General features: G+C 35.2%; 2 protein-coding genes across 2 annotated transcripts in view; one reads left to right on the top strand and one right to left on the bottom strand.

Moving 5' to 3' along the window:
• The window catches only part of LOC142337028 (zinc metalloproteinase-disintegrin-like batroxstatin-1), an 87,089-nt gene extending 76,070 nt beyond the window's left edge, over positions 1-11,019 (bottom strand). The window contains exons 1-4 of the mRNA XM_075386065.1: positions 10,313-11,019; positions 7,012-7,175; positions 1,493-1,638; positions 681-808 (exon numbers count right to left, since the gene is read on the bottom strand). Coding sequence (XP_075242180.1) covers positions 681-808; positions 1,493-1,638; positions 7,012-7,175; positions 10,313-10,969 — 1,095 coding nt within the window. The 5' untranslated portion in view covers positions 10,970-11,019. The remainder of the gene's footprint in view (positions 1-680; positions 809-1,492; positions 1,639-7,011; positions 7,176-10,312) is intronic.
• Positions 11,020-18,870: 7,851 nt separating this feature from the next.
• LOC142337027 (guanidinoacetate N-methyltransferase B-like) overlaps positions 18,871-27,999 on the top strand; it is a 23,456-nt gene continuing 14,327 nt past the window's right edge. Inside the window, exons 1-3 of the mRNA XM_075386064.1 lie at positions 18,871-19,179; positions 21,473-21,645; positions 21,945-22,083. Coding sequence (XP_075242179.1) covers positions 19,086-19,179; positions 21,473-21,645; positions 21,945-22,083 — 406 coding nt within the window. The 5' untranslated portion in view covers positions 18,871-19,085. The remainder of the gene's footprint in view (positions 19,180-21,472; positions 21,646-21,944; positions 22,084-27,999) is intronic.

The raw sequence follows: 27,999 nt of genomic DNA, 5'->3' as shown, positions 1-27,999 counted from the left end.
GGTAAATCCTTTTGCTTTACCGCAATGTGGAGTAAAAATCTCATCAATTGTTTGGCAAACAGATGCATATATAGGTACATAGAAAGAGTTTTTTGAGTCTGATATCCTGTTTATTTTAGTTTACCACCAAAAAACTAAAAATCAACTAATTTTGCAATATATTGGTAAAATATTTTATTTGATGAACCATATCTAAATGGCTTTGAATTAGATTTTGCTGAGATCTAGGAATACTGTGCGTTCATTAGAACTCATTAGAACGCATCGTACTTTCATGTGATTTTTCTTCTAAGTTGCTTTTGGTTCATCGATGATAAGCAATAATATCTCAGATTGGGAATTTAGCAATCTTGGTTTTTTTTATGAATAAATAATTTTTTAGATCTTAATTTTTCTTACATTCTTCAATTAAAAGGCGAAGGAAAAACGTTTGAACAGGAGAAAGATCCAAATCTTTAGTTCAGAAGCCCGTTTTTTTTTAATTTTTTTTTTAATTTCATGAAATAGATGCAAATTGATCACACATTTTTGTTCTTAGACAAAAAAGAATAAAGGACACAAAAGACATAATTATATAAAGAAGCTGATCATGATCTTTTCAGGATGTTTCACCAGGAAGTTTTACTGGGATATTATATCAGCACCTCTTCGTAAGTAGTCTATTTATAAATATTTTTTACCGGGCAGGAGCAAGTCGGATCCTCGGAGTCATAAAAGTTATGCATGAGTCCCAAATTGTGACCCAACTCATGTGCGAGAGTTGCAGCAAACTGCTGTGATAACGATTCAGTCTCCCTTGTAAGACTACCTGAAAAAAGTGTGACAATCTTTTTTCAATACATAAACAACAACGGCCTTACAAACATAATTTTTGTAAATAACCTCCGAACTTTTTAATTAGTTTGATCAATCAGTGTTGGAATATAAAATATCATGAAATATAAAGCTAGTTTAATCCATCTTACAGAACCCAATGGAGGTTCAAATGAAAATTTCAAATGTTATTTATGTGTGAAGACCATGTTACACTTTAAATATAAGATCTCTATCAATTACTGTTTTGTACCGTTGGGTGCTGTAATTATAGCTTACCCAAGTTGCTATTTCAGCCTTTGAGCGTTTCTAACAAAAACTTTTTCAGATCTGGCACAAGTTTCGCAAGGCAGAATTTTGCGCTTTGAACCCGACAAAAAAAACTTTTTTAGACACAAGGAACTGTAAGATCTGACAAGTTGTCGTAAAATGTCTTAAGCATGCAACGCATTAGCTTAGAAGTTCTGAAAATGCAAGCTCCAAAACCACCACAGTTCCCCCTGAAGATAACATTAGCGAAATTAAATGGATATTTTCACTTTTATGCTTTTGTCGAATTCAGTACTATCACCTTCCAAAGTAGTGGTTGAAGCGTGAAACGTGCAGGATTGTGAAACTTGCACAGTTCAATGTGCCTTAATTTTGAGGGAAGAAAAGTTGTTCAAAAAACGTTTTCTACCTGACCCGTCCATTGTGCAGACAGTTTGAAGATACGCAAGTCCAAGAGTTCCAGAGTCGTGGAAATCCTTTGTTGTGATATACATTGCATTGTCATGCTCAGGGAGATATTCACGATTCCAGTAATGCCATCGCATAAAATCCGCTGTATCAAGAAGAGTCCAACAGATTAGGAACCGACGTCAAAACTAAATTCCTTATTAATTCTCTATTTGAGTGAAAAAAATATTGTTAAATTTCACTTTATCGCTCTGAGGTCCCATCTTAGAATTAGGCGGTAGAATTAGGCGGTAGAAAAGCAGACGGATAAGATATGAGCGATATAAGTTTAAAAATTAAAACTGAAATAAGTCAAAATGGGTGTCAAAACGTACGCTACGCTGAAACTTCATATCATTAACAAAGTTTTCTAAGCAAATGAAACGCAGATTAAAAATGTCTAGGACAAAATTGTAGCCTAGTGTAGTAACTTAGTCATTCAACACTTATATTGCCATTTATTGTTTCGACCGACTTTAGTGGGGGGGGGGGGGGGGAGAGGAACTATATACTCGACTGGTTTTTTCTTCAGTCAATTTTCGCCGATTGATATATTCATCGTACAGGATTGTGTGTGGTATCATTGGAAAGCTTGTCCAGCGTAGAATTTCAAATTATTTTTTTTTAATTTTGCATTTTCCAAGGAGTTAGGGAGGATTCAAGACTTTAATTGCAAGAAATTCTTTTTTCCATTTAAAAGTGCAATTAATAAGTTTCCAATAAACTCCAAGGAAACATAAATAACAATTTCACCAGAAAACACATTGAAAACACACTGAAATAATGAATTCTGCCTGTATTCAGTGTTAATGTGTGGTCTTTTTATTTAGTCTCACATAGACAATAAGTTTTATAGGCAGTTCCAATTCGAGGAACTTATTATTTTTTATTTGAAAACTTGCAATTGTAATGTTTTAAGGATTAAAAAAAAATTGTTATAAAAAAGTTAAAGGTTTTGAGATTTGCCACAGCAACCTCTTATCGTACCACGTTAAAGATACAGGTTGCAGTCTTGCAAGTGTTTTATAATGTAGTTTTTTTACCTGTTTTTATATATTATCATTTTATGGACGATTTTCAATTTTTGACATTCTATTTTGCTTACATTTCCGATTGTCATATTAATGGCATATTAATGAAAAGTTGCACATCACATTAAGGACACGAAATTTGGCCCAATTGATGATTTTCAATACTTTTAGTGAACAGATTTTGATCTTATAGACTTCAACGCCTTTTCCTCGCAAAATGAAATGACCATTTGATATTTTCATTAATTGTTCTTTTGTAGTCTTATGAGGTTCTGGATAATTACAAGTCTCAATGAATTTGTCTGAAAATGTAATTAAAGCTATTAAATGATTTAAGATAATAGCTAATTGCTTTAGGTCTGCTGAATAATAAGTATAAATTGTTTTCTGTAGTCAACAATATCACGAGTTACTCACTCATTTACCCACCATAAGCATTTGACAACAGAGAGGCCACTATTGGACTAAAGACCCATTCTCAAGTGTCTCTTGTTATTTATTCTTAATATAGACAGATTTCATATCTTTTCTGGCGAATTTGAAGTGATTTGTTTTTACATTTATCTGATGCTATTTCAAATTTTTCATTAAGTTTTTTCTTTCACAGAAATGGGTTGACATAGCGGTTTGGTCGTAGGTATTGCTTGTTGTTTATATTTAATTAAATTGTTTACCTTGTTTCTTGCGCTCCCTACTGTCAGTTATATCGGCTCTCTAATGAGTTATTGTTCTATTTGTAAAGTGATCCGATTTAAAGCGGTTCTATTAATTGGATAAACCACTTATTTCCAAACAATAAGCGTTTTAAAAAATCTTCGATCTCTTCCTCGTTTGGGAGACAATTAAGTCGAAAACGTGGTTGAGCGGGTTCGGAACATTATGTGCAAACGCGCATTACCGAGCCTCCTTGTTGATTTGATACTGGTTTCTAACCGCCCTCTTGAGGGTACGTGAAGTCAAACTAACTTTTTTAAAGCTCCTTTCAGATCAGGTAAGTCTAAATTGAAAAGGAAGTATACGCCCCTGATGGTGTGAGATGCGATTACATACATCGTAGACAAAATTTAGCGTGCAGACTTTTGTCAATTTTAGTGAAGAAATCCTAATATTGAATTTGTGTTAATTGATTTCTTTTATCACTTTGTCTCAGAACTAATATTGATTTTAGTTCATTGAAAATTTACCGAAAAAAATCGTTCCTCCAATGGATTACGACAAAGTAATTATGGAACCTTCAGCACTCTAACACTTTGATTGAATACTGACTTATTTTTCTGAAATACTGGCGCGTTAAAAAAGCAGCGAAAAAATTCTGATCCGAAAATCACCTACAAAAACAGCGACAGCCATTCGAAAGTTACTCAACTCAATTAAAAAAGAGAAACTTTCTCCATATTATATTTTCCATTCTAGTTGTTTTTAAATCTCTAGGTCTATGTTGTTACACGACCAGCGTATTATCGCAAACTCCCAACTGTGTATCGGAAATATGAATTATTTCAATTGTATCGAGTAGAACTTGGTGTAACAAAGTTTTTTCGATTTTTGATAAAGCCTAAAAATAAAAAAAATTATTTGCTGTATTTATTTTTTGTCAACTGAATTTTTGCAAGGTTTCTATAACATGCGATTATGTTTAATAGTGTTCTACACGGTGTTTTTAAATTATTACGTAAATATTACGTAATTGTATCCGTCCGCATCTTCATTTTATTGCATAACTACGAAAGTCTATGAGAACAGAATTTTTTCAAGTTTGACCTTGAAAATCCTTAAAGAAGAAAAATATAATACCCAGAGAGGAGGACATATTATCACAACTCACAACATGCTACCACTCTATATTGTTATTTTTCCAGGGATCAGACCTTCATTTTTTGATTGCGTTGAACCTATTGCACCACCAGGCCAAAAATTTGCATAATTTTTCATTGAATTTGTTAGGTCACTTGCTATGAAGTTCTGTATTTGTTATTTACCTAGCTCACTGCTATTTGACTTCCGCCGACGTAGTCTGCGATTTAATATTCAAAAAGTAGGTACAATGGAAACAGAAGGAGTTATATTTTTTTCGGAAAATGTTAGTTTTAATTGATATTTAAACGTTGGACAACATATTAAGGGGTGTCTGAAAAAAATAATGATTAGCAGTTCTCCTCATCAGTTCTTGGGATGAAAGATTTGTCAACGTTTTTTTATAAAAATACTTTTTTAGTGTTTTGGAAATTTACTGCACATTGCCTATTTCCAATTTATTTGTGTCAGAAACTACCGTAAATAGTAAAATTGAGGTTTACGGTGAAATGATCTAGGGTTAAAAATATTTGTTACTGAAATAGGCGGTGGATGAATTGGGGTGAAAGAAGCAGTACTGTTTAAAACCTTTGAAAAATAAAGTGGAACCCTTTCTCACAAAAAAATTGGAAACCACAACACGACTTCGTGGAATAGTTTTACTAGAAAACGGAGTGCTATTTCAAACATTACTTTTCAGGAATGCATATATTTCATTAAAGTTTCATTTGAGAAATGTGCGAAACAATGAATAATCGCCTTCTTATTATTAGCTGATTTGTGCTTGGGAGAGTGCACGTTAGAAACTACCCGGGTAAACCAAAAGTTGTTATCCTAGAACTTTCCTCTTATGGATTCTTAATGTCATAGACGAAAAAAATTGTACGAAATTGGTGGGGATACAACTTTCCCATAAAGAAAAGTTCTATGGTTACAACTTTATCATAACGGAAAGTTCTATGACTGTAACTCTATCATAGAGGGAAGTTCTATGATTACAACTTTATCTTAATAGGAAATTTCTATGACTACAAAATTATCATAAAATCGAAAGTTCTAGGACTACAAATTTTTCATGTTCAAAAGTTACAACCTGATAACGACACCACAGTCATGGAAACAAATATTAAAGGTGTTCTAGCTTGTTCAAGAAGTCTCTTAACTATCTCAGAACACAAGAAAATTTGTTTGCACATGAGGCAAATAATCTTGCATACTGAGAAAAAATTAGAGACTCGGATAGCTAGAATTTAAAGAGGTTCCGGATAGGTCAGAACCACTAAAAGAAACAACACACATGAAACAAATTGCAGTAATTATATATATATATATATATATATATATATATATATATATATATATATATATATATATATATATATATGGTAAATATGGCACACGAAGAGAAGGGCACAAGATAGGGGTATGTGGAAAATCATTTGGTTTTTAAAAAAATTTGGCTAGTGTTTTTTAAAGAAATTTCAATCGGACCAAGGAGTTATTCAACTGAAACAAAACTTGGTATAAAGGTTTGACTATGTACGGGAAGTGTCAAAAACACAGAGGTGATGGTTTAGCTTGCCTACAAAAAAATTTGTTTATCAATTGGTTTTAAGACAATTCCGCTATTGGTTTTTTTTAAAAAAAATTTCAATCGGACCGAGGAGTTATTCAATAGAAACAGCACTTTGTATATCAAGTTGATTATATATAAAAAGTGTGAAAAACATAAATATGTTGAAATAGTTTGCCTACAAAAAAAAGTTTGTTAATCAATTGGTTTTTAAGACAATTTCGCTAATGTCTTTTCTTAAAAAATTTTTCAATAGGTTCCGAATTTGTTAATTTACAACTTTCATTTTATGAAAGTTCTAGGATTGCAACTTTTCATAGACGACATAATAAGAAGTTGTAATTTTGCAACTTTTTCAATAATGAAGTCATCCCGGGCAAGTGATTCAAGCAATCAAAAATTGGCTAAATTTGAGAAAATTCATAATGCACGTTTGAATCTTATCATTTCTCAGATGAAAACAAAGGCCTCTTCTGAAGTAAGTTTGCCTCAAAACTTAGGCAAGATTCCATTTTTTGTGGTTTGTGTTAAATTTACTCAGGTTTATCCGGTGTATGTTTTTAACCACTAAAACTAATCGAACTTAGTAGAAAGTGATGATTTTAACCATGCTCTAAAACGTCTAACTCAATTTACCTGCAATGTTTGCAGGTATACATTATTTGCAGGTACACCCTATTTGCAGTTAACCAAATCTGTAGTTACAAGCAAAAACGATCCCAGCACGTTTGCAACTAATCTAGAAAAATTTTTTGATAAAAACAAAGTTATCGAGTTACTTTGTTCAAATATATTTTTCAAATGCATATTTTTCCTGGTGCGTTTGACCGAATCGAAGCTAAATGTGTCAAATATTTAACTGAAATTTGTTCAAACTTAACAGGAAAATTAAGCATTTGAAAGGTTTATTGGAAACAAAGTAACTTGAAATTTTTTTTAAAAAAGTTATCAAATTCTCATTACTAGCAAATGAGTCTTTAAAAAGCTTGACAATGTAGTTATGGACTAATTATTATGTTTTGCTTGTTACATACGTTAATGTTTAATCTTAGACTTATTTCACCCTACAAAGAAGACGTTCCTAAGCAGTCGGAAGTTGTGTAGCTGTATCTTGTGTCATTGCATATGTCCTCTTGTGGTGTGCGCCAGATCATGACATCAACCAGACTCAAATGAAGGTTAGCTTCTGGAATCGCTGCATAATAGAAGTCAGCATAGTGAACCACCTCAACAGCTTTCTCAATTACCTAGAAAAATATCTAGTATATTATTAGATCTAGCAAAGATCGTGCAAAGTTTTTCATAAATATCAACTGTTTGTGAACAGGTAAGGTTGAGTTAATAGCCCGATGAGGCTTATAACGTAATCTAGCAAATGACTGGCATCCAATTTTGTATTTGCTGTGACGTTTTTTGTATCGGTTTCTGTTTGAGAGTTTTCCGTAAAAAACAAACATTTTGTTGATAAAGGAGAACATCATTCTGCAGACAAAAACATTAAGTTCTTAACTGTCACTGGTCTGTGAATTGAGTATGGAAGCAAAACTAAAATAATGGAGGAAGAAATCTTAAACAGTTTGACCCTCCTTCTGATTATTTCGGCTATCCGTAATTTAATTAATTCTCAGCTGCTTGAAAAAAACAGAAAGAACTCTTAAAATATTACAAAAGTGAACAATTTTGACGGGTACCTGATCAACAAGACAAACTTATCTTGCTCACGTTTATTGCTGCAACAAAATTCACTTCGCTCGACAGTGTTGAAAAATTTTAAACGTTTCTGCAATGCTATTTTAGGTTTATTCGAGCGATATTGTAGCTCTGTGAAATTCGGCAGCGCAATTTTTGTTAGCCAATTTTTTGGGCGTTTAGAGCGCAATGCTTATCCGCTCAAAATCTTGCAAAATTGGCATTTATCTAAAACTTCTACTGCTGCGAAACCGTTGAAAACCAAAAAGTAAAATTGCAAAAATGCGATTTTCCTGCGGCAGATTGAGCTTTAGCCATCAACTCATATTTGAGAAAAAGTAATCTCAGGTCGATGGGTCAGCGCAAACAAATAGCTAAATACTCAACTAAAGAATTGATTTGCGGAGAACGTTTTGATTAAAACAATGATATAAGAATGGTGATGAATTGCGGAACTTTGACGAGTGAAGTTAGAGCAGCTTAAACCCGAAGTCTTTACAAAATTCATTCGAAAACACATGGCTTTGACATACCAAAAAAACAGCCATGATGTTTGACCCACATTCAAAAAGTTTTCAAGATTGCTATAACTGCTGCGGTTATGACTAACGACTTTTAGTTGTGTATTGCCGGTTAAGTTTCTGTTCATCTTGTTGCATGTTTTAAAACTTTGTAAACAATTGTTTTTAGTGCATAGCATTTTCGTCTGCATTCAGTTATCATCCCCGATTTTTTCAGGAATAATTTCTACAATCCGGAATTGGCATGGAATAATTATTGCAAATAACTCAAATTTTAAGGGACATTTAGTATGCATTTTTTTAAAGATATTTTAAAACACACTTTTTGTCCATAAACTGGTTGAGGTTTTTTACGAAATAAAGTTAAATGAGCAACTAAGAAGTTATTAAAATATTGAGGCCACATTGAGGCACAATGGTAGACGTGCATAGAACACTTCAAGTCGGAAACTTAGAATGGTTTTCCTCAAAGCTCTTCTGCTTAGAACCTATTAGGTCAGAGCAATTAAACTTAAAATCGTATACATTATAATTTATACACAGGAAGTTGCGGCTGCTCAAGAATCTCAGCGGAAACGGTATACCTGGTTCTTCACATGGTTCGATTGAATAACAATCTTGCAGGAATAATTAGTCGCTCGGGCGTATTAAAGGACTGTAACTTAAAATTTTGTTCATTGAAGTTAAGAAAATCCTTAGTGATAATCCATGTTCAATCTCGTGCTTTGTAGGGCTTCAGCCAGTAGCTAGTATTCTTGCTAACTTCTTTTCAAGTGAGCTCAACTAATTTAAAACTCGCAAGATCTTAAGATCTAGCAAAACTTAGCAAAAAAGACTAAAGTTGTTAAAGAATCAATATTTAGTAAATCTGAGAGCCAACTGCTCTGTATAACAGTTTCTAGTGGTTCTGAATACAACTCGATTTCACTATTCAAACAATTGGGTTTATGTAAATAATCAAATTTTTGTCATTTATAACATCATCAATACTGATTTCTGATTAGTTAATCAAGAAAGTGATTTATGTCATTGTTTACATAGTAAATGTCAATTTACTGCAATTTTTACTTTTGCCGACATAAGCACGGATGGTTATTACGAGGCTCTAAATGCCTCGAATTTACAGCATTTGACCTTTAATGATCACCTAAAGTATCATAAAACAAAATACAACTTAAAAAATTTAACAATAAATAAAATATCAAAAATGCCAATTTTGCACCATATAAGTGCTAATAGCCAGACTTGTTGGTCCGATGCAAAACGTTCGTAGGGTCCATGAGTAGCCCAGAGGTAATCCTAACCGTGTGCCATAACCTCGTGTTGCTCAGGTTTTCCCTTCCAAAAATCGGGGGGGGGGTGTACAAAATTTCGGTCCCAATTTTGTAAAAAGTTTTGACCATTTTTGAGTTTTGACGAAATTCAAGTTTTTTCAGTTACAAACGTTATTTCTTGCTGTCTGATGGCTTTTGTAGCTGATTTGAAGTGGCGCCAACACAGGAAACGGTTTTTTTGTTATAAACAATAAATGATATTCCTGTGACAAATTTTTGAAGAAAAAGTCAAGAAGACTGTTTCTACTTGACCTAAATACACAGAGCTAAGAACTTTTTCCATTACAGTCTACTTGACAACGCGCGAGGGAAACGAATTCATTCAAATTTGCACTCGATTGTATGTTGACAGCCTATATTTATACTTGTGTTCTCAATTACCATTGTAAATTAGACGTATGTTTGCTTATTTGAGAGGGGTAACTGCAAGAAATCGTAAATGTAGTTCAGACGAGTGAAATGTGAAATCGAATTACATATTTTGCATAAATAATTACAGCGAGAAAACTTTAATGTAAAAGTTCTGACAAAATTTTGCAAATGTAGTTCACAAATTCTAAAGTGTTGTTCGCAGCCCTCCGTAGAGCACTTATCGAGCCATGTACCACAATGTTGTGACGTAGAATGTTATATCAGACTTTTTACAGTACCCGACTTTTTTACTCTAAAGAGTTTTTTTCTGTATTTTTCGGTGATAAAAAAAAGATTGCAAAACAATACGTATGAAATTGGTTCAAGAAATATGTGCACCTTTAGTTTGCCAACACTTTCCTTGCTGCAGAAAAATATTTTGTTCATATATAACTAGAGGAAAAACCAATAAAAGTTTTTCCAACTAACCGCCTCATCTGAAGAGCCTTTATCCTGGTAAAACTCATCAGAAATGAATATCATAACTTCGATATAATTCCTCCTGTGCATTAGGATTGACCGCTTTTCTCTCAAAAGTTTTGGCACTGACAATTTATTTCTCAATTTGTCCGAAGTTTTATCCAGAGGCTTTCCATGAATATGGGTCTCATTATAAGCAACAACTCTGCATGTTTTGTTCTGTCCGTTCTCAGTCTGGAGTTGATCTTTTCCTGTGAAGATAATCCAAGATCTGTCCTTTTCTCTTGTATACAAAGTGTACACAACTCCATAGTAATAAAACAGTCCAGAAAGTTCATTTTTGCAAAACTTCATTCGAACGGGACTTGAAATGTCAACCTTCCCGTTGTATTTCACATGACCCTCATGAAGACACAAAGAAACGGAACTTTTGACCCTCGGCGAATGAAGCGTGCTCCTACGATCGTCTAGCGAGAACTCAACAGTCTTCAATAGCTTGTCGTTTGTTTGAATAACGGCTCCAATTACTTTTCCCGAAGTTTTGTTCTTAATCAAGTCGAATGAAATGACATTGATCCACGATTTCAACTTATCGTCAGCAAAATCACACGTTACAGAGGTCGAAAAAATGACCGGCACAAAAAATATTGATAATAGTAACTTCATATTAGTTCTGTGCGTTCAACGGTTTTTGCTTCTTTGACTAACATGTAAAACTTGTACTGTACTATGTTTCAAATTTGTAAAGTTACCGAAAAATTCGTTTACGTAATCATTATATATTTTTGACCACTCAGTCAGATTTCTTCAATTTATTACTCTTATATCTGCACAGACTACAGAAGGTAAACGCATGCCAATTTTTTGCTTGAACAGTTCTATGCAATTATGCTCAGCTTTTATAATGTCTTTAGTTCTCTTGTGAGTCTAATTTGTCAGAAATTTTACAATAATCTTTTTTAGGCATTTTTCATAACGTGGCCATAGTTCTCAGTGTTAGGTGGAGCATAAAGAAAAATAAGGCTCATACCTGTCATTTTGTCTATCAATATTTACCATATTTTATCATATTTTGTTCGGACTTAAAATAAGCTCAGTTCTGCAAATTGTCTATCCAACGCAAAAACTCGCGGTGTTTGAAAAAATAATCATCAATTAGTTTAAAACCACAAATTTTGAGTTGAAATCTTTGTTTTGATGTTAGCAGTGTAATATATTGTTGTGGTACTAATTACAAATTATCAGCATTGGGAAAAACACAATGTCACCCATGTTGAGGTGCTATCCAAAAGAGACCTCTGATCAGCCCAAGTCCAACGCACACGGTGTGTTCCCACATGTTCTGGGATTTGGTTCGAGCGCACAATGGTATGTATGATCAGAGTTCATTTTGGTCTGGGGATGCTATGATCAGAGGTCACTTCGGCTTTGGGATGGTATGATCAGAGGTCACTGCGGTCTGGGGATGATATGATCAGAGGTCACTTCAGGATGGGAATGGTCTGATCAGCGGCGGATTCAGGCGCACATTAGTCTGACCAGAGACCATTTCGAGCGCAATTTTTTTCCTTTGATTTTTTTTTGCTTTTCTTTACCGAGAGATGTTGGCTCTACCAAGAGGCAACAAAAAGCAGCATTCTGATCACAGACTCATCTAGAGTCTGATGGCTTTGATTGCAAGTAAAGGTGTCCAGCTGAATGCCTGTCCCCTTAAAAGGAAATTTTGCTTAACTGTAGAACACGACATTTTATGTGTAGAATTGTCTAAATTCATTCATTGAGTTCGAAATATGCACTAATGGTGTCCTAAATAAATTTTTTCTCTGAATTTTGTTTTTTTTTTAGCAATACGTATAGAAAATTGTTTTCTTTAGATGAATTTAACGACGCATTTTTATGAAATGCATAATTAAATTCATCTAAACACAATTTAAAACATCAAATTTTTTGAAATGAATATAATATAACAAAATTAAAGAAATTCGTTCATAGTGAAAACCGTTCACTGATCAGACTATTTCGAGCTCAATTGAGTCTGATCAGAGATGTTTTCAAGAGCACAATAGTCTGATCAGGAGTGACTTTTGAGCGCACAATAGTCTAATCAGAGGTGATTTTGAGCGCACAACCGTCCGGACGATGGTCTGGGTTTGGTCTGGGCCATGGTCGCACAATCGTCTGGAAAATGGCCTGATTTTGGTCTGCCTGATCAGAGGTCAATTCCGCCTGGAAAAATCTGACCAGAGACAGTTTCGAGCTCACTTCGAGCACACACGGTGTTTCGAGCGCACTTTAGAGGGATCGGAGTATTCTTTGGACTGGGATGGTCTGATCAAAGGTTACTTTCGTCTGGAACGGTCTGATCAGAGGTCATTTCCGGATGGCACCTCAACCTGGGCACCAGCAATTACCCCATTAGCATAATTAACAAAGTCACAACTAAAAAAGATGGACTTGCTGACCAAACGTTCGTTAACTGTGTAAATAGAGAAAATGTAAAGAAGATTCCGATTCTGCATGGATATAGCAAGACCGAGATCGATGTGATCAGACCCAAGTGACCACTGATCAGACCATCCTCGAGCCCACAAATGTGCATGGTGCACTTGAAAAGGCTTCAAGCGCATCTTAGTCTGGACAATGGACTGGAGCTTGTCCGATCAGAGGTCACTTTGGATATATATATATATATATATATATATATATATATATATATATATATATAAATACATAATATATTATATATATATATATATATATATATATATATATATATATATATATATATATATATATATATATATATATGTATATATCATACAATTATATCAAAAACCAATCAAAAAGCTTAGCCAATCAAACTAGAAAAAAACCTGGTGTATCTCATGTTTCAACGCTAGTTTTCGCTTTTCATTTTGGAAAGTAGTAGAATATTTGTTCATATGTTCATTCAAAACTTTGTTTCCGACCATAATGATTCAGTTGTTATATTAGGGATTCTAAGTCAGACTTTACCTTGAACTGAAATGTTCCATAAACCAAAATGAAGCTCTCTAAAAAACAGTGCGATTCGATGTTCCTATGAGCAAGCTGTGGCCTGAAGGATGTCCTGAAAATGATTTGTATCACTGATGGCAATATGGTATATTCAGAGATCATCCATGCTTATGATGGTCTGACACAACATTTTGAACGCACCTTTGTCTGGACGGTTGCCCGGAACTCATCTGCGAAATGGTATTATACTTGTCTGATCAGAGGTCATGTCTGATCAGAGGTCAGTTCGGTCTAAAACTTGCCTGATCAGAGATGGTTTCGAGCGCAAACTAGTCTGATAAGAGATCATTTCGGTATGAGACAGTCTGATCAGAGGTCATTTTTGTTGGACCTCATCCTGTGGAACTTTTAACAGGCAGAAATTAGGCCGTGCGACACAAGTTTTTGTGTTTTTTGTGCGATCGAAGCCTGGCAAAAATTTTACAACATTTTTCTATATTTGAACAAAATTCCTATGTACATTTAGAGCAATAAAACAAAATAATCAAAGTTGCTGCCGCGAAAAGACTTCTTCGTAGTTTTCGAACTAATCAATTTCATAAAAATTGTCTATTAGGAAAATGCACCTCAGATTTAAAATAAACACGTTTAGTTGAACATTTGCATTCCTCTAATAAGAAATATGACGAGATGACCTTTTTTCGAGTTGGAAGCTAGTAAGTCTATTTCTTATTACTCTTGTTTAAAAATTAATCAATGGTTTTTTCCTCTTAGTCTCCCAATACTACTCGATTTTTTTTGAACTCTGCCATAATTTCAGTTTAAAACTCAGTTATAAAAAATCAGTTAAAATTTCTTGAGTTTTAGCTAGCTCTCTGTAGACAATGTTTTAGAAAGATAATTTGTCTATCGAACAAAAGTTTCTCTGAGCCGTAGGCTCAATGACGTCTACAGACTACTCAATTGAGTAGCCTGTAGACGTCATTGAGCCTACGGTTCAGAGAAATTTTTGTTTGATAGACAAATTAAAAGAGAATGCTGATCAAATCCCAAGCTGAGGTCTCAGATGGAAACCATCGGTGGTCAGAGCACTCCATACCTATGCGATCGACGATAAGACTCAAACTCTCTGTTGTTTTTTCAACTGCGCCAAAAAAAACATTTCCATAGATTGAATTGCGCTTTAAATGACTTCTGATTCGACCCACAAGCGCTCACAATACTTCCTAATCAGCTGAATTTGAGCTTCATTTTGTCTGTGATTGGACTGTCATGCGCTCGAAACGATCGCTGATCAGGCTATCTTGAGCATTAAATCGGCTCTTATTAGATTATCACGAGCTCTAAAGGATATTTTATCAGACTAAGATGCACTCCAAATGGACTCTGATTAAAATCTGCGCTTGAAAAAGTCTGTTCAGATGTTCAGAAATATTGCATCAATGGGTTACTATTTCAGTTTCCTTATAGTACAATCACTTCACAAAAATTGATGTTTTTGGTCAAGTTGTCTGCGAGCTCAGTTGAGTTGGGGCTTCATTTGACCTTAATTGAATTGGATGGAACAAGTTTAGTTGTATTCGAATAACCCAAAGTTTGCAGAGAAAAACGCTATCATAGAGCAAATATTTCAATAACTTTAAAAAAAATGTATATCACAAAAATTGACCTTTTAGCTAAAATTTTGTGCCGAATTGTTAATGATGATGATGTGTACAAGATTCATATCGCCACATTTGGACCGGTATATCAACGCGTGAGCGGTATATCAACAGCTGTAAAATCCTTATTTTCGTTTGAATTTTATATTTCAAAAGTCTTAAGACAACTTTTTGTTTTATTTTGCCTTTTCTCTATAAGCTGTTTTTAAAGGAAAATTTAGTCCTCATAGCACTACTTTGAATTTTCTGAGGCTCCTTGATGCTGATTGATTCTTAAAATGAGCCAATTCGACAGTTTTGTGTGCAGGGCCAGAGTAAAAGCGAATGAAACAACTCAAGATGGAAGCCAAATGTTTGAATTACGGAATCAGAGAAAGAAGTTTCAAGAACAAGTCCAAATTGAAAGCCGTAAAATATGATGAACGGTTGTTTCTATCAATCTCGTGCCATCAAAAATACAGTTTGCGAGAGCAATTAGATCAAATTTTCCGGCAGACGAAATTAAGCACATCAGAAAACTGAAAATCAATGTTGAGTTTTTTATTCAGCTGGAGGACGCTGTTGCTAGAGAAGGTGAACTTTTTTGGTGGTGGTGACCGTTTGGTAGCACCTGGAGTACCTCAATGATACTTAAATGCTCACATTCTGTTACTTATTTACGTTAGTCGATAGCCTCAACTGAGAGCCCCGACCTCACAATTGGCAGAAAACTTTGCCCTGGACTACGGATCGAGACGAACTGAAATGATTAGAAAAAACTTCAATTATCATTGAATAGCCTCATTGACTATTTGATATTTTGATAATCAAAATTCAACCCCATAAAAACTCAGGGAATACATGTTTTTGAAAATCCCTTCATAGAAAGAATCATTGAGCAAGCTTAAGAGAAAAGGAGAACCTAAAGGCAAGAAACAATAGCTATTTATCAGGGTTTCACTCGCACCCCTCATCTGAAGTGAAAGGGTCACAGTAATGATGTACTGATGAAAGCAAACTGCAGGCCCTGTTATTGTACCCCCCTCTGTTTTTGTACCCCAATGCCTATTGGACGAAGCAAATCCGTAAAAAAATGGCAATGACCACTGGAGAACTGCCAAACTACCTCTGACCAATTTTATTAGAAAAAATTAATTGACAGCTCAAAGAAAAGAATGGTGAGCAAATATGCGGGTTGAACCCAATTGCATCGTTAACTTCAATGTCAATAATCTTGTTTCCCAAAACTGTTGAAGTCAAATAGTTTGTCGCGAACGAAGAAACTCGAGGTAGAACCTGAGAGCACAATTGCGAAGAATAATAAACGAAAGAACGTTGTAATTACTATTACGGTTTGGTTCCCACACCAATCAAACCTCTTTATTCATTTATTCTTTTTTCTTTAAATCTAGACCTTAACAATTTCCCAAACAATTTAATCAGCAAATCTTTGCAGTGTTTTATCAATGTGAAACGATACGGATGTTAACAGGATTAACAGGGAGAAGATGAAGTCAATAATTTTAGAAAACTGCAGATCATTCCAGGGCCCTCAATAGCTAAGAAAAGACGCTTTTCTGCTCATCAGACAAGCTGCAACTATATGGCCTGCCACTAGCTTAGTAAATCCGGGGGCATAAACAACTCACACTGAATTCTTCAGCTCAGCTAGCCGCTCACATTGTGAAATAGGGACTGTGCTGATTAATAGACACAAGCTAACGGAAGCAAACTATCAACATTAATCCGACGTAATTATGAAAAAAAATTGCCACTCCCTATTTCTCAATGCTCCACTGACTTAAGGAAAAGAAAAATAAGCATTTTGTTTTGTGCACAGCAACGTTGGGTTCAGTGCTTTTATGGTGCAGGTCACCGTAGCACTTTTATCGCTTTGTTTGTCATTTTTTAATTCTATTTCTATTCTTACTTTTTTTGAAACTTAAGGTAACATTTTGGTTATTTTTTTTCTCTGCTTCTCTTTTTACCGTTATTTTTTTCAAAAAAATTTAATACAGATTGAAGCAAAAAAGCTTCATTTAATCTTTAAATGACCGGACAATTTTGTCACTATTTCATGGAACAGAATGCGCACCGAATTCGAATAAGGAGCTCAACATATTCAGCAATCGATATTAAATCCTTGGACAATGCATGAACGAAAAGTAGCGCGGCTTATCGATGCTCACCTTGCTCAGAACTGATTACTGATTAGTATTTTGATGTGCAACAAATTTAAGCTCAGTAATATATCCAACTTTAGATAACTTGGTACAGTGCGCTACCGCAGCTCAACACCTGCGTAATGTGACTTGAGCCTCACCGGCGATTATCCACTTCTCATTTTTATTTTTTTAAAATTTTTTTTGTTTTTTTTTCTAAATGACAGAGCATACTAACCACAAGGAATCAAAATATGTATGACGGACTCTAGGAGGCTAGCCAAGAATTCAAATCACTACTTCTTTTAGACGGCAAGTGCAGCCAGCAGAAGTCCTCCCTGGTACTTGAAATAACTGTGTACACCTGAAGCGATTGAGGCATGTTAACAAAGTGAGATCAAAAAGAATTCTTTTAGTCACTTTCTTAAACTCAATCTTAATGTGCATTAAACTTCTTTCACTCAAGGATAATAAATAATTTGCTTATAAATTGCTCTTTTCTGTAAAATAGACTAGGAGGGTTCAGTTGAATTGTAACAAGTTGTGAGAAACAACTTGTGTTTGATTTCAGTCGAGTGTTAACGAGTTTAATTGCGAGACAAAAACCCAAACTTTGAACCCCTGTTTTCTTGGATACCCTTGTTGCTATATCCCTGAGCTCCAAAATGTGTCTGATCAGACTCAAGTGCGCTCGAGTCTGCCCCTGATTGGACTACCCTGCGTTTTTGAGGTCTGCAGGACCTTTTCGAGCAAAGATGTAGCTGGTTTGTACTCGAGTAAATCTTATGAGGTGTCAATTCAATCTGCAACCTCTGCTTTGTACGATGGAGGGATTTGAACAGTAATACAAATTTGATGCCTGAGTTATGATTATTTAGTGCTAGATTTTGAAAATAAGCTGTAAGTTGAAATTCAAAATTAAGCAATTTTAACTGGATTCCAAAATTAATCAATCATTAACCACTTATCCATGGTGACGAATAACCATTATTTGTTTTACAGAGCAATTTAAACTGATACTTGCTATACAGAAGATGTTATCCATTCATAATCAAGACAACCACGCCAAATTTTAATTTGACTCTGACAAATAGAACTCAAAAGGACGTTTTGTTTTTTCTTAATCCTCATCTTTAAATGAGTTTTAACACACTTTTCTTTGATAATTTATCCTTTCAAGTGAATTTATTTTATTCACGAATAAAAGTTTTTAAAAAAGTGATACACGTTAGGGATTGATAGCAAACGAACTCCGATTTTGTATAACAACTGCTGATTTTTTTTCCTTTTGACAGTAACGATTAGAAAGTTAATATTAGTTTCAGATGCAACTGCTGAAAGTAGATAGTGGTTCTATTGAAGTAGAGAGCTGTACGTTTTTTAAAACAGATTAACATTTTTATGACTTGCATAGCATTTATAGAAATATCAGCGGCAATGATTAATACGTGTTTCATTTGGAATTCTTTAATATTAAAATTTAAGATTTTAACTTTTTTTGCTATTTGAACGTTAACTTCTTGCTATTTGATCGAAGTTTTTTCATTATCAGATTTTGAGTCATTTGGTTTTCTGGTGATTGACCTATATATTCTGTATATGTTTAGATGGTTATCTTTTGATGATATATGGTATAGATGGTATATCTATTTCTAAGTTTAAACTGATGAGGTGATGGTCTATTTTCAAATTGTTTGCTAATGAGTAAAACTAGTTTTCTATATGTGTTTCAAGGTAAACCGGCCACATATATACAGTATAACCTCAAACAAAAGTTGGTTTTGATGCCTCTTATCACAGAGGAATTTGAACACACGCATTTTGCCCAATTCAGCTGAACTAAAATTAACCTGAAAACTATCTCTTTCGTCTTACAGTCGTATTACTTAGTTAAAGACAACAATCTAAACATCTTAGAGTACGCCCTAAAACAGCAAGTACCAAGTTATCCTCAATTGCTCCTCAATTGTCTATGCCTTTACGATGAATTCTGGATATCATGACCTGCCAAAAAACTCAATCAGAGAAACATGGAGCGGAAAAGAAGTTGATTCCAGCTCAGATTTCCTCAGAATAGGGAACTGTTTCCTGTTTGAATAGAACGAATATCGAGTTAAACAGTCTTTGGGAAACGTGTTCAATTATTGCATGGAAGCAATCTGGGATCTAGAAAAATTGGGAAATAACTAATATTATGATACCCGAAGAGAATTTGATAGCTGAAATCAAATGATTGATAGTAATTGCAATTCTGACATCAGCATTAAAGCACAAAACGACTTTCAATTCTTTAAGCTCGGTGGATGCTAAGATAAATTTTCAAGAAATAATATGATACTAGAACATTGTGCGGTGTTCCGCCTTCAGTTAATTTTGAATGTGTAGTGTTGGTGGTGCTGCGGCCGGACGTCAGAGAAGCAAACTAATCAGCTTGCTTCACTAACGCCAGTGTTGGTGGTGTTTCAAAAAAGACCCTTGCGTTATAGTTACTTTGGCACGATATGCCTGGGCTACCCTTTGCCCACTGTTGTTCCTTTTCAACAGTTATAACTTTCTTGAGATCAGAAAAAACTGTGCGGTGTTCCGCCTTCAGTTAATTTTGAATGTGTAGTGTTGGTGGTGCTGCGGCCGGACGTCAGAGAAGCAAACTAATCAGCTTGCTTCACTAACGCCAGTGTTGGTGGTGTTTCAAAAAAGACCCTTGAGTTATAGTTACTTTGGCACGATATGCCTGGGCTACCCTTTGCCCACTGTTGTTTCTTTTCAACAGTTATAACTTTCTTGAGATTTGCTTCACAAATCTTCTTTTGCTACCGTGAAAAAGTCATCCATTTCCTAACCATTGAATTATATCTATATAATCAACATTATGACTTGGTGTTCAAAGTTACAGTTTTTTAGCACGTGCCTCTCCTGGTACAAACATAACCAGTTAAAGCAGATATCATAAGTTTTTCAGAGGAAATCACAGGAAACTAATGGGGATTGAGGATAATTAAGAACTCATGGGTTAGTATCAAAAAAAGCAAATTGGAGCCAGATTTAATCAAAATTATTTGGTCCGAGGCTCAGGGGTACGCTTGAAATCGTCCTGATAAGACCGCCCCGGACCGAAAGTGCCTCTGATCAGACTCAAACACGCTCGACAGTTTCTGTGCGCTCGAAAATACCTGCGTTTCTGATCAGACTCACCTGCGCTCTTTGAAAGTAGATATAAGATTTTTGGAGGCTAAAACTGACAATTTAGAGCATCCCACTGAAATTAAAGTTGATACAAATCAATAAAAAGCATAATTAAGGCATTGCCAATCTTATGAACATTGAGAGTGCAACGCGAAGACCGAGATATGTACGAAGTTACAAGATATCTACATGGTTTTAAGAAACAAGATCTTGGGAAGATAAACAAGAAAGATGAACCACACCCAGTTTGAGGTCACAGACCGAAAGTTGATATGGCAAGACCAAATGTACGCACAAGGGGCGGCGGGGGGGGGGGGAGGGGTGGGAGTGTCGTGAGTTGAAAACCACACGGTCTAGAAACACGAATGAACGCACGATAGTCTGGACATTGGCAACTTTGAACGCACGATAGTCTGGACATATGCAACTTTGAACGCACGAAAGTTTGGGAAGCGTACAAAAATTTTTTGAATGAAAACAATAATGCGAAAAATTGATGAGACCATGTTTGACTAAGCACACTTACTAGAGTGCTCAATCAAATGGAAGCTTTATACGAAGAATATCTCAACTCACTTGGGTTCAAAAGTTGCCAAACGTTGAACGCAGAAAAAGTCGCACCCAACATTTTGCTTTGCTTTGTACAATTTCACGCCTAAAATTATAGACCCTTGCTGAAGATGCAGAACAAAATCAAGCTTTAATGACTGGTTGACTGGCACCCCCTTTGACCAATATTTTCAGCGAGCAATTTAAATTTTTAAAAAATGTATCAATTGCTGGGGCGCTTCATCACAACCGTCACCCTAAAATATCTATACTTGAAATGAATACATTACAAAAACTTTGTGTACAACGTATTTGTGTAAAACTGTCAAAAGGTCTGAACATAAACGCTCTAAAGTCTGGACATAAGCACTTTTGAACGCACGAAGAACGCACAAATATTTTTGAACGCACGAAGAACGCACAAATATTTTTGAACGCACGAAAATCTGGACATAGTTACGTTCCGTCTGGGGCGGTCTGGACATATTGACTTTCGGTCTGGAACCTCAACCTGGGTAACATGGCAAGCATACCAATTTGTAAACATTAAAAAAGAACGTTAACCATCGTTGAACAAGATTTAGCACAAATTCATAACTTTCTTGAAAGGAGACAAACAGTTCCCAATAAATTAATAGACGGGCACCCGGTTATGGAGAGATGGGAGACACCCTATATGGAGAAATTAGCCCAGACAGCCTGTAGAAACGGGGGTGTGATTTTGGAAGTTGGGCTTGGAATGGCAATCAGTGCAGCCGCAATTCAGAAGTGCAACCCATCCAAGCATATAATCATCGAACTTAACCAACAGGTACTATTTTATGTTCTGAGTTGATAGCCTAGTTTATTTTCTCAGTTATTGTGGTTTTCATGTTTTCTGTACGTTTAAACAATATTTCTAATTTCATTGAAAGCCTTACTTTTGGCTACAGTTGTAGGATATGCGGTCTAATCGAAGATCTGGTATATTGCATGTCATTTGATTTCGCTTTATCTGATAATTTTTTGCTAAAGTTTGCAAAATTTTGAACAAAGGCAGCTTTTGTAGCTCTGTGACGCTTGACATAAGATAATGCAAACTTTGTTCTACGTTCGACATTGTGTTTTCAGGTGATTGAAGAACAGAAAGCCTTCATTTCAAGTCATCCTTCGATTGAAATTCTGAGCGGTGATTGGAGGGATGTTTTTGACCAATTAGAAGATTCCTCTCTTGACGGTGTCTTGTACGATACGTATCCCATGAGCAAAGGTGGTCATCACAGGTCTACCAAGATTCTGAAAATTTTGAAAGAAGTTCTGAAGTTTCAGCTCTAAGCGCCCGTTGAAAATGCTTAAATTGCTTTTAAAAGATGCTTAACCCACTGAATTTTTAAAAACAAAGTTGAGCTGTTTTTTGAGAATTTAATTGAGGCGTGCTTCTAGTTGGTGCCCCGATCTCCCTAGTGCGCCCTATCAACCCCATCCCACTAAATGACCTGGCAAAACACTTTTTGCAGTTAGATAGCATCCAGTTTGCAATTGTTATAGGAATCGAGTCGCAAGAAAAACATATATACGTGACAACAAATGCGCTGATCTTCAGTTATGTCAAAAATGCGTTGATCATTTTGCAGTTGATCAAGAATTTGAACACTATGAAAAATGAGTTCAAAATCCGACTTTTAGAAAAAATGACTGGATCAATTTATTTGATTTTCTCAGTCTAGATTTGCCTCAACAATGTAAATTTGCCTAAACACAATTGCTACAAAAAGTTGTTTTTGACACGTCCTATCTGTGATAAAATTTTAAGGAACTCTTTGTGAGAGAGGTGAAAGAAATTCCACCCAGCCAAAAGCGATAGGCCAATTGATAAGGTAGAGTTGTCAACGCATAGCCAAGGACAATGACAATGTATTGCGATATGCGATGTTCATAAAAGCTGAATAATGGGCAGAAAAAAGAAAAGAGTTGGCATCCGGCCCACTCTAAGTTGGCATCAGGAATTCGGAAAGCTGCATTGGCTGTCCAGAATTGATTTCCATCTGAAAAAGTAATTTTTGCATAATAATTTAACGAATAGAGATTTAAGTAAGAGCCCTGCAAACGAATAACCAAAACAAAAGAGAAAAGAAAAGCAATCAATCAATTCACAGGTATTTAGCAGAGAACAGTTTTAATCAACAAAGAACAAACATGACTTGAAGAATCAAGGATTAGTAAAAAAAATGAGTCTTTCACATTGTAGCTCCCCATGAAATTATAGCCCCCCATTATTGTATGTTTTCCATGATTGGGGGGATTAAAACACTATTAATGTCACTTTCGGATCAGTACCTCAAAGTGTAATAGGATTGCCACAGGCAAGTACTCCACTTTGTGAAGGAACGTCTTTTCGGAGTGAGTCTTTTATAAAAAGTGATTTTTCACTAAACGTTGCTCAAAACGTAAAATCGTGACTTTTCAAATAGCTTTTTTCTCTTAGTTTTTACTCTTTAAAAGTTGTTTTAAACTTACATCTTCGTCGTTTTGCTAAGCAATAGCCTTCAGTGGGGCCTTAGCCTAAAGGAGCCAACTAAGCACTCTTCTATCAGATGCAAGAGCAACTGCTGATGATACCTCCCAGGATGAACAAGATTTTATCCATGTTCAAAACAAGCGTAAACGTTTTCGAAATCAAAACGAGGGTAATTCGATGTCATAGCCATTTAGACAAATGGTTATAACAATGAATCCGAGACCAACTCAAGTGCAGGTTGCCCGAGCTATGAAAACAAAAATCCCACAACTGAATTTAGAATTAGTAGGAAAATTTCCATTCTCATTCAATTTCTTTATCCAACCGAAAAATAAAGCCTCCAGAGATAGTCTCATGTCAAGTATAAACCTGCAACAAGTACTCCCAAATGCCATTGTAAACGCAAGAAATGTACTGCCAAAAGCCAAGTCCAAAACAAGCTTTGTTATAGTCAATGTGCATCACAGCATCCAAGAAGATGAAATGAAAGAGGAGCAGTTGAGAAACAACGGAATGAATGTAACAAAAGTGTCAAAGATTACAAGCCGAACAAGTGGAAAACCTACAAAGCTTATCAGAGTAAAAACAGATTCAACAAATCTTGTTTTAGCAGCACAAAAGAACGGTGCGAAGATGATTGGCTGATTAACAGACGTCAACCAAGCAAAGAGCCACCACATGTAAAACAATGCTTCAAGTGTCAGAAATATGGACACTCTGCCAATGAGTGCAAAAGCGAGCAACGCTGACTGCGATGCTCTGGCAGGCCAGCACAAAGTAAACAATGCACCGAAACAAAAGAGAAAGCCAAGTGTCCTAATTGTGGTGGATCGCACGCATCTGTGTACAAAAGATGTTTCCCTTATCAAGATGCAGTTGTTGAAGCAACAAAGAGAAAACAAGATATCAAGTACTCAGCAGTAGCAATAATACAACCCAAAATGTTACACCCAAACTCAACTGTCTCGGTGATAAACATAATTGTTCTGGTTGCTGAAGTACTCAGCAAAATCCAATCAACCTTCAACATAATGTCCTACAGTGGTATAATCACTTTTGTCAGTGTTAGTGCAAGCAGAATTTTTGGTGATAAAATTAAAGGTCAGAAAATACATGACAGCATCAAAAATGCCACTAACAATTTCGCGAATTTTCCAACGCAACGAATTTCAACAAACAGCCCTCAATTCAACCAACATGGATAAAATTGAAATAATGCAATGGAACTGCCGAGGCTTATCTAACAAAATACCAAAACTTCTCGCATTTTTGAAGGAAAAAGATATTGATGTTTTGTGACTGAATGAATTCAAGAGCTGGCATAATGAAAATCTCACTGATGATTAATTCGTAGTTAGAGAAATGAGAGCAAGCAAGTCACATTGCTCACTGATTTTAGCAAAGAAAGGAAAAATTGAAGTTAGATTAGAAAAATTTGATAGAAATGAACGAAGAAAAGATCTTCAAATACTAAAAGCCTGCTTTGAAATAACTGTTTCAGGTCATCTCTGGGTTACAGCTCTTTACAACTCAACAGGTCGCGATTTGTATCTTTAAGAAATTTTTAAAACTGAATTGAAAAACGTTTTTACCTGCTGAGATTTTAACTCTCCACATCAAGAACTGAACTGCACATATTACACAAAAAACGGTGAAAAAATATTTGAAGCGATTGAAACCAGAATTTTTAAGCTTTAAATAAAGGTTTTCACACATATCAATCACATCATGGAGACTGTAAAAATATGCTTGACCTACATTTCACCGATCAATCAGTCAGCAAATTTTGTGACACGTGTTATGTTTCCGATAACTTTGGTAGTGACCACATCTCAGCCATTACAACCATGAATATTGTGATTCTGAACAGATCTGATTTGAAGGGAAAAGTTAACGTCAGAAAACTCAAACGGATTGTAAGACAAGAAAATGAAAACTCTGTGCTCTATCCCTCAATCTATCCAAAAGCAGAAGAACTGAATCTTTTTAATCAAGTACTTGTATAGATCATTCAATTCTCGCTGCAGAAGTTGTATATCTTACAAAAAAGTTTCCCTTTGCAATGAAAGTACTAATCTTATCAGCAAAAAAGAAACAAAAAGAAGAGAGATGAAAAGAACAAACGGAGAACAGTTGAAAACCCTGAAAAAAGAAAAAAAACTCCTCCAAAGAGAAATAAAGAGATCGATGAAACGATCGGAAAAAATCAAACAATCAGAATTGATTGCAAATGCTCAAATTAAAGGTAGCAAAAACTTCTGGAGAGCAGTTAAAGCATTATGTGGTGATTCAACAAGACCAAACGAAACTGAGCAAAGTGCTGAAGTCTCTTATAAACAACTCAGAGCAACAACAGACATTGAAAAAATAGAAGTATATAAAACTCTTCTATAGGATACAATGAAAGATTATAAATAAGAAAGCTTGGAACTAAATGAGTACTTCGAAAAATTCCAAAATGAGACACAATTGATTCTCCAAAACGAAAATAATGAACCACTTAACTACTGTGTGATAAAAAATAGACCAACATGATGACATTCTGAACAAAAACAAGTAGATTAAGACATTAACCAGACATAATCAGCTACAACATCCTGAAAAAGTTACCTAATTGCCTCTAAGCAAATATCTATCTCCTGATAACTAGCTCAAAAAAGAATTTTTATGTTCCAACTACATGGAAAGAGACACATGTCAAAATGTTACCAAAGCTGAAAAATTTTTTAAAAAGATGCAGAAATAATTGCATTAAATCAGCCAAATAATTGCATTGCAAAAATTTGCGAAACTGCAGTAAAGACTATTGTCCTAACGCACTGTGAAAACAACGGTGTCTTTGGTGAAATGCAAAATGCGTATAGAAGGAACCGCTGCACAACCGATAACTTTCAGCACGTTACAAAAGTGTTTCAATGGTCCAAAATGGTGGGATTTGTCCGCCTAAATCTCGAAAAAGCGTTTGATGAAGTGTGGAGACGAGGACTTCGAAACAAACTGCAAAAAATTGTTGTGCATCAACCTTTGATAAAATGTGTTAACACTTTTTTCCCTCAGAAAAGTGTCTTCGTAAAAACTAATAACTGAAAAGTTAGCACATCTTCAATACCAACTGGAGTACCTCAGGGCAGCGTGGTTGCATCAAAAATCTTCCTGGTATAAATCAGCGCTATTCCTTATTTACCTGCCCAAATTTCATATTTTGCTGATGATTTTGCCCTTTACTACAGGTCGCGCTCCTGTAGAATAATTAAAGAGAAATTTCAATTTTCACTAGACATATTGATCAAATGGTGCGAAGAACTGAAAATAAGAATGAACCCTAGCAAAAGAATATGTTTTTCTAAAAGCCCGTCAAAGAGAGGTTCCAGTCTGGTCTTGACCAATTATCAACAACTTACAACCGACGGAAAATAGAGCTTTAACAATTTGCATGAGGTAAGCCCGCTGGTACAGAGTCAAAAAACTCCATAAGGAGGCTATTATATTTGCTGTATGGGATCTTCAGATCAAATCAGCAAATGAGTACCTGAAACGAGCAAAAGAAAACAAGATCGAATCAATGTTTGAACTCATCCAGAAAAAAGATAACGTCCGAAGAACAGTTATCAAAGCACAGTGGACCCTCTGTCCTGCTAATTTTCTTTACATTTACTTCCGACAAGATTGCCATATGTACTGATGACGGTAAAATACCGCCGTCATCAACAAAAATTAGAGTACTTTGAGCAGGCGGTTAACGGTTTTGGAATAAAACGAATGATGCAGTTGAAGATGGTTCGAGTCAGAGCAACAGCTTGCAACCTTCTCTAATTTTTGTTTATTTCTTCTAATTTCTAGTTCCTATATCGTAGAACAGCTACCAAACAATGACTTTTTGCTAGCCGCTTGTTTTGTTAATTCGCGGCAAGAGTCAAACCAACAATGTCCTAATCTTGCAGCTAAGCCAACCGCTCACCTATTAATTTCGCGGCTTAGCTCTGAGAAAACACGCAGAAAACGACAAGCCATTTACACAGGTTTTTATCTAATGAAGTAGCATAATCGATTAGCATTATTTTCAAACAAGAAAACGTTCTTATTTTTCACATTCACTCCCTGATATCTTTATCACAGTTAAGTTATAGTTATGCAAGAACGACATAATATAGTACTATGCGCGGTTTGTTTCTGTGGTTTCAAGGTTTAGGTTAGCATAGCACTTTTTACTGCTTTATAATGTTGCGTCTTTACTTTACTTTATTCTTCTAATTTCTACAATTTTGTTTTTTGAAGTTGATTTATTAACTGTTGCAACTTATTCTTACCTTCCCTCAGTTTATTTTAAACATAATTACACATTTTACGACTAAAACAGCGAGATGTAGGGCATTCCTCTAACTCTATGACTAAACGGGGCGCAGTAGTTGAATCCCCACCACGAGCGCAGTCATTTTTTTTATTTTTTTTGTTATTTACACTTTATTAACTCTCTTACTTCTTGAATTTTTAATATTAATTAACGACTTTTTTCTCTTATGTATAAAAAATTCTTTTTGATATCTTACCACGCATGGAAAAACGATGAACTAATAAACAACTACGTGGCGAGCCAAGAGCACCAAGAAAAATAATGAAAGCAAGCAGATCCAGCAGAAGCCCTTCCCGGCGGTTGATTTGGTTCCCACC

This window comes from Convolutriloba macropyga, chromosome 3 (assembly GCF_964194025.1).
Source record: "Convolutriloba macropyga chromosome 3, txConMacr16.3, whole genome shotgun sequence".
NCBI classification, from domain to species: Eukaryota; Metazoa; Xenacoelomorpha; order Acoela; family Convolutidae; genus Convolutriloba; species Convolutriloba macropyga.
The sequence above is the reverse complement of the archived record's forward strand: the minus strand, read 5'-3'. Positions and strand labels throughout refer to the sequence as shown.